The sequence below is a fragment of the Dreissena polymorpha genome, chromosome 13 (genome assembly GCF_020536995.1).
Source record: "Dreissena polymorpha isolate Duluth1 chromosome 13, UMN_Dpol_1.0, whole genome shotgun sequence".
In the NCBI taxonomy this organism is placed as follows: Eukaryota; Metazoa; Mollusca; class Bivalvia; order Myida; family Dreissenidae; genus Dreissena; species Dreissena polymorpha.
In genome coordinates this window covers 36,246,875-36,254,059 of record NC_068367.1, presented here as the reverse complement: position 1 = coordinate 36,254,059, position 7,185 = coordinate 36,246,875, and the positions used below count along the sequence as shown (strand labels likewise).

Below are 7,185 nucleotides of genomic sequence, written 5' to 3'. Positions count from 1 at the left end.
GTTTTAATAATTGACTTAATTTCTATGCATAAATTGTTCAAGTTAAACGTCTTGTTGTAGAAGGAAAAGCAAATGAGTAAAACAAATATTTTTTTCCATTATATAAAACAATGCATATTTAACGCAAACAATTCACACAGCTCGTTACATTTGATACACTTATAACGTCAAACAAATCGTTATCCCAATATCGCCATCTGAGGAAATCTGTATATAAAGTTACCTTCCATTAAATGTCATTGATTGCGTTCGAAACGTATTAAGCATGATTGCTGTCGAAACATTTTAGCATTACCTGCATTTAACATACTTGTTTTCACCAAATGTGTCTTTTATCGCGTTCAAATTTCTTTTCACACGGGGTCGGGATTTAACATTTAACGTTTGGGCGTTTTGCCATAATTCGTTTCAAACGTGTCGCGGGTTTAATATCTAAACGCTTATCGATAAAGCGCGCTCGCCTACAGAATTCTGTCGAAGGCTCGAGTCTTGAGGAGGATGTGTTTTGAAAAGACCCGTCGCTTAATAAGCATCTATAGTGTAGCAAACAGGCCCAGATTACTAGCTTATTTTAGGGGGTAACTGGTCTACGATTTTCAACAGCAAGTGTTATATGTCAAAATATTCGTAAAGGTTTGTAGTTTTTGAAAACGACTTTCGTTTTCTCCAAATAGGTCGGAGATGGTAAAAAACAAGATGGCGTACAACATGGCCGACACTAATATGTAAAGGCGAAATTAAATCAACCATATTAGTTTAAATAAAATTTATTTTGAATAACAACACCATAATGTATTAAAAATACATATTTAATATTGTATATTTATACAATACATTATTAATAACAACTCAGTTCATAAATAAAAAAATGTCAAGGTCAAAACGAAGGTCAAAGGTCAAAATAGTGTCTATTATAACTTGTTTTATACTTAAATGCAAGAAAATAATAAATAATACAAAAACAGTGTCATTTATATTACCATAATCATTTACTGAGTATTATCATAGATTTTACACTACATAACAATCATAAAATATATCAGTTATGCAGTTTAGAACAAGCTAACATGTGTTTTGTGACACATATATAAAACATACTGTTAGATACAATATTATATTTAAGATGCACATGTCATGGTTATGGTTATGGTGAAATGACACACACAATCAATTGCTTCAAATAATATAACAATCATTTAAACCAATAATAAACTTTTTATCAACTAGATGTTTAATTTAAAACAGGTGACACACTATTACAATGTTAAAGGTTACACACCACTTATATCTTGTACATGTTCTTAGGTCATTATTATTCTATCAATTTGTAGATAAGTATTTAAGAAAATAATGATTAATACAAAAAAAACTGTCATTTAGATTGACAAAACCATTCACTGACTACAATAAAGGGATGTAACATCACAAAACATTCATTTATTTATTTCAGAAATGCCTTTTCGAACCACCTCACATGTGTTTTGTGACACATACATGTATATAAATCATACTGTTTTATACATTATTTTCAAATAAGATGAACATGTCAAAATTATTGTGCAATGACATACAATTACAGTTATGAACAATATAACAATCTTTGAACATACTTCTTAACAATGTTTTACCAACTGGATGTAAATAAAAAAACGAAAGATTGCATTCTACTAATATGTTAAAGGTTACAAACCACTTGTGTCATTCGATTTTTTTTCTTCATTTTTAAAACTCGAATAAATCAATATTAACATAAATACTATTGTTAAGTATGTAATACAGAAATACAAGCAAATCTCAATAGATACTCAATATTGCATCTCTGAAGATAATACATTATATTTCATAATCAAGTAGTGTGAAGTCAACAAGTAACATATACTAGAGCACTACATCGGTAAACTTTAAGTTCAGTCTTTCTATGGAAAAAACAATATCATGTCACAGCAATACAGACAATGAACAAATGGCATTGAGAAGTGTACATTGTACTTACAATACCGACTTTTCTAACGTGTTGACAATAATAACAAGATTTAGTGAACTGTGTTTGACCTATAAAATGACAAAAAATTTGGAAAACACTTGACCATATGTTATTATTTTATTAATTGTTTGGGTTATATCAAGGTAATAAATGGAAAATATGTTTTCTGATTTATGTGAAATAAGTTATTTTTATCAATTATGCTATTTTATAATTTATTTTAAATCCTAATGCAACTGTCAAACCGTCTATTTACTGCTGTTTGAACACACATCAAGCTTTAGTATCAGAAATGTCACTATCTTGATCAAACACTAATGTCAAGGTATGCAAATTGGCACAAAGCATATCTTGTGTGTGCATATTTGCAGTACGCTTGCAGGCTGCTGTGCATGGCTGTTTGTCTATAAAACAGCGACATGTCAAGTCCTCACATATTTCACAGCCTCACATCAGATCATTGAGAAGCTCTGGAGCAGCAATTGGTTGATTCATCATTGTTGGAACTAAATTGTTGTTGCTATCAAAATGATAACCAAACAATGTTGGTGATGGCAAGTCATGTTTTGCAACCAGGGAATGGTGCCATATCCAGAGCTGTAGAAGACATCTGAGACAGTGTAGATAAAAACTGTCTCTGGTTGGAGGCAAGGCTTTGGGATGTGCTGATGTTGCAGCTCGAATGCGTCTGATTTCATTCAATGTAAGGTTTTCATTTCCATATAGGAGAGCAACAAACTTTTCACAGGCATCCTTTTGTAACTTCTGAAGGTTCAATTGTTCACCTATATCATGCAAATTCTGGAAAGTCTTGGCATATTTCATGAACAAATTGAATACTTTTTTCTTCCCTTTCCCATTAAACCCACTGGTTGTATCACATCCTGTGATACAATAAACTGTCAGCAGGATTTTCATATGATCTTCAGTCAGCTTGTGAACAACATCATGGATTGGAATGAAACGTTTTTGACGATGCTGCGAAGCATCGTCTAAGTTATCATATCATGAAAAATTCTTCACAATGGCAACCTATGTAAAAGACCGAGCCAGTCCAAGAACATCCGTGTCCGGTGAATGTACAACAATGCAGGTTCCACCTATATCTGCTGCATATCTGGCATGTAGCATCATAAGCGTGTCAGCTTCTTCTTGATTTGATTGAAGAACCTTTATTTTTCGGCAACCATCTGTTGTAATTTCAAGGCACTCTGTGTCTGCTCCGCCATTAATGAAGATCGTTTCATGAGTTTTCAGATTTGAGTTTTCCTTTAAAAAGCCGGTGTAATATTGTGTTAAACTTACTTTATTTGCTGATGAACTTAAAAATTTCTTCCAGGTTGTGGGAATTTTCAAACTGCTGTGAACATGCACCTTGCTAGATGACTCATAGTCTCCTCTACGTCGTCTTGTTTCTTCTTTCAGGCTATTTTCACTATATGTGTCAAAAATGATATGGATTTGTTGTACAGATTTGTATTTGCGGGATGTTGACACAATGTATTTTTCAAACAATGTTGTCATATCTTTGAATGTGCTTTGTTCAGACTGTATAACAATTGACTGTATAATTGCCATTCCTTCAAAAATAATGGTGTCTGGTTTTTCCATATCATGCAGGACATCAGTCAAAAGACCTTCAATCTTATGCATGAATGCTGATTTTTTGGCTATTATCATTTTTCCTTCCTCGGAAAACATGCTGACTGGTACAGTTGCATTTTCATAGGAAAATAATCTCTCTGCCAGAACTTTCTTGTTTGCATTTATGGCTAAACGTCTTTGAAACATGTTTTCTCCACACACTTGTGATTTCTGTGTCTTCTGCTTCTTTAATGCGCTTTGTGACATAGTTTTAACACAACTTCTTGCCATAGGTGTATAAAAGTCTTTTTCTGTGGTATCATTTATCAATATAAGCCTATCTTTAACAAATTTTGTGAACATTTTCTTGCCGGTTTCAATACAATCTGTCAAAGATGTTTCCACATCATCCTCTGCATGTGCTCCTGTAGCAAAATTTATGAGACAGTCAGGCGTTGTTTTGTGTCGAAATGATCTAACAAGGTCCCTTGCATCCTGGAGTGTTTTTGTCGACGACACACAAGATCTGTTTTTCCCCTCTTATGAATAAACGATATTTCGGGCCAAATTTCACTCAATAGTTTTTTAAGGTAAGATGTTTTGTAATTTTCAGCTTCATGGCATTCCTGATCAATACAGAGCTGTATAAATCTTTGTCGTAATGTGGTAAATTTAACAACTTTTTTTTTAAACAATGACTGTGTGTTCAAATTCTACTTTCAAAGTTTTGGCAACTTTCTTGTAAGTGATATTGTATATGTCACCCTTTTCAATGTTTAAATCAGCAGTATTGTAATAGCTTGCAAGTCAACCCTTTTTTCGGTGGTATTTAGCCTTAACAGCAACAAGATCACCATATGGAAGAGGATTAATAACACGCTCATCATGACGTTTATATGCAAAATCTAAGACCTTTGAGTATATTGTTTTAGGATCTATTGAATTAGATTGTTCAATAAATGACCAACTTCTAGAATAACCTTTTGAATTATTGTCCCTTTTTGGATCACATTTTTCTCCACAAATGAAACATTGCAGTTCCCAGTTAAAATTTTCTAAAGAAGACCGTGTTCTTAAAGGAGTTGTTTGATTATTGGGATCCTCCATTCTGCCATCAGTGATTTACCCGGACTGGAGTGCTGTTGCACCCGTCACAGCTGGAAGATTAAGGTTTAACCCATTTATGCCTAGTGGACTCTCCCATCCTTCTAAATTGGATCAATTTATTTCAAAAATTAGGGATGTCTAGTATATTTATTTCTATATTTAGAATATTTCTTGCAGAAATTCCTTTAAACAAACAGCGTAGATCCTGATGAGACGCCGCATTATGCGGCGTCTCATCAGGGTCTATGCTGTTTGTCAAGGCCTTTTATCTAGACGCTAGGCATAAATGGGTTAAGAATTTTTTCTCTAGGAAAGTGTCTTGCATTGGTTTGGTTCATGATCATCATAATCATCATCATTATCATCACCACCACCACCATCATCATCATCATCACCACCACCACCATCATAATCATCACCATCATCATCATCATCATCATCAAATTGTATCACCATCATATGCATCATCATCATCCATCAACTTCCTCCATTATCACCATCCATCCTCCTCCATCTCTTTCCATTATCATCAATAGTTTGTGTAGTGTGATCACCAAAAGATATTGTTATACATTGTACTTAACAGTGAACTATGTTGAGCTTAATCAGTATTATTTTATTACTGCAGGGATTGGTCCTTCTTCCCATGGTAAGCAGTAATCAAATACAACTTATGCATGCACACAAATATAAGATGTAATTATTTAAGTCCTAATCTTGTTAAGTTGGTAAAATTGCCCTTAACTGGTATACCTCTACACAAGATCCACTGCCTGCATACAGTTCTCTATTTGCATCACTTCGAAGTATGATTAAACGCTTTGTGTTGAGGTGATCCTTAAACAAATTTTCACACTTTAAACATGCAGCAAACAAAATGTTAAATCATAAGGTTAAATTTTTACAAATTATGTTAATTTCATCTTTTACACATCTTATGCTTGTAAAAAGTGTATTATTATAAAAGTCAATTTTGAGTAAATGTGCATGCATTGTAAACAATAATTTGTTATTAACTAATGTCAAACATTTACATTATGTGGAATGATATCTTAGAGCCAATAAATATACTTTTAAATAGCCCAAACATACCTTTTGTCAGCATCTAAAAAGCTATAGATCCATCTTTAGATGTGTTTTTCAAAATGTTAACTGAAAAACAGAAAAAAATATTTTATATCAAAATTAAACTTTAATAACGTTTTATTTACTAATATCCGCTTATTTGTATCAATTCGGATACTACTCAAGTTTAAAAAAAACAACAGAGATAGGGTGTACCATAAGCTAATTATTTGATAATTTCCCATTCATACACATTGAAAAACACAATTACTTTCATATTAAATTACTTTTATAAACAAAAAGATAACATTAATAGCCTGTTTATGCCTTGAAATAGATTGGGCGCTCTGACCCTCAAACATTAAGCCTAGATTTTTATTCTTAATTCCAAGTAGACTCTAAAAAAAATTCTTTAAAAGTGTTGCATATACTGTATATGTATTAGGCTTAGCACTATACAAATAAACAAATATATACATACCTTTTGTATGACATGTTTGCCAAAATTTGTTTTTGTTTCATCTTCTGCAGACAGAATATCAAGGTCATGTCTTAATAATAACAAAGGGAAGCAATCACACACTTACTGTCTGAGGTGAAAACCAGCTATGTTTGAACTTAGTCCACGCAAACAAAATAGTTTTCAATTGTGTTTTTTTTTAATTTAAAGACTTCTCATCATTTAATAAGATTTCACCATTATATCATAAAATTTAAACAAAGCAAAGCAAAAAACATGCCTGTGTTAACTAGTCTTTTATGACTTATTCAATAGAATGTACATGTTATTCTTTTGACTAACAGAGCTTCCTGGTAAAAGCTACTATTTAAAAGTAAATTTTAGAAACTGAAATCTAATTATATTTACAATTTTAATATTATAACATTATTTTCTCAATACCGTAATTATATATCAAAGTTATTTATTCCATTTTCTCGCTTGCGTGACCTTATTCAATTATTTGAAAAATTAGGGGCGGAACATGGGGTTGAACAAGATCCTGATGTAAATGCATACTTTACATTTTTAAAGGATTATTTGAAAATAAAGTTAAATAATTGAACCATACATAATTTAAACTGTGTTTTTTTCAATATATTTTATTATATATTAAGATATTATTAAAAACAGCATCCGCATGAGTGTTTATTATTCATTTTATTTCAAATAAATGGTTTACAAATATGTATTACAAGAATTTTACTGCTAATTTCACTGAAAACGTCTATTTGAATGTATAATGTTATGTATTATAGAATAAAATATAGAAATCGTCATGAAAGAATGCTTAATATGGACAACTTTTCAACTTAAGGTGTGTTTTTGTTTTTGGCGGCCATCTTTGACGCCATTTTGTTTCCATGGCAACTCCAACACTTACGGAAAAAATAATACCCATTACAATAAAATTCAGACTTAGACCTACATTTTGATATATAAAACT

General features: G+C 31.8%; 1 protein-coding gene across 1 annotated transcript; it reads right to left on the bottom strand.

Moving 5' to 3' along the window:
- Positions 1 to 751: 751 nt before the first annotated feature.
- On the bottom strand, positions 752 to 6,397 carry LOC127856476 (uncharacterized). The gene is made up of 4 exons (XM_052392693.1): positions 6,222 to 6,397; positions 5,768 to 5,827; positions 5,429 to 5,512; positions 752 to 4,725 (listed from the first exon to the last, which is right to left on the bottom strand). Exon 4 carries the CDS (start codon positions 3,929 to 3,931, stop codon positions 3,017 to 3,019), a length of 915 nt encoding a protein of 304 aa, XP_052248653.1. The 5' UTR covers positions 3,932 to 4,725; positions 5,429 to 5,512; positions 5,768 to 5,827; positions 6,222 to 6,397; the 3' UTR covers positions 752 to 3,016.
- Between the last annotated feature and the right edge of the window lie 788 nt (positions 6,398 to 7,185).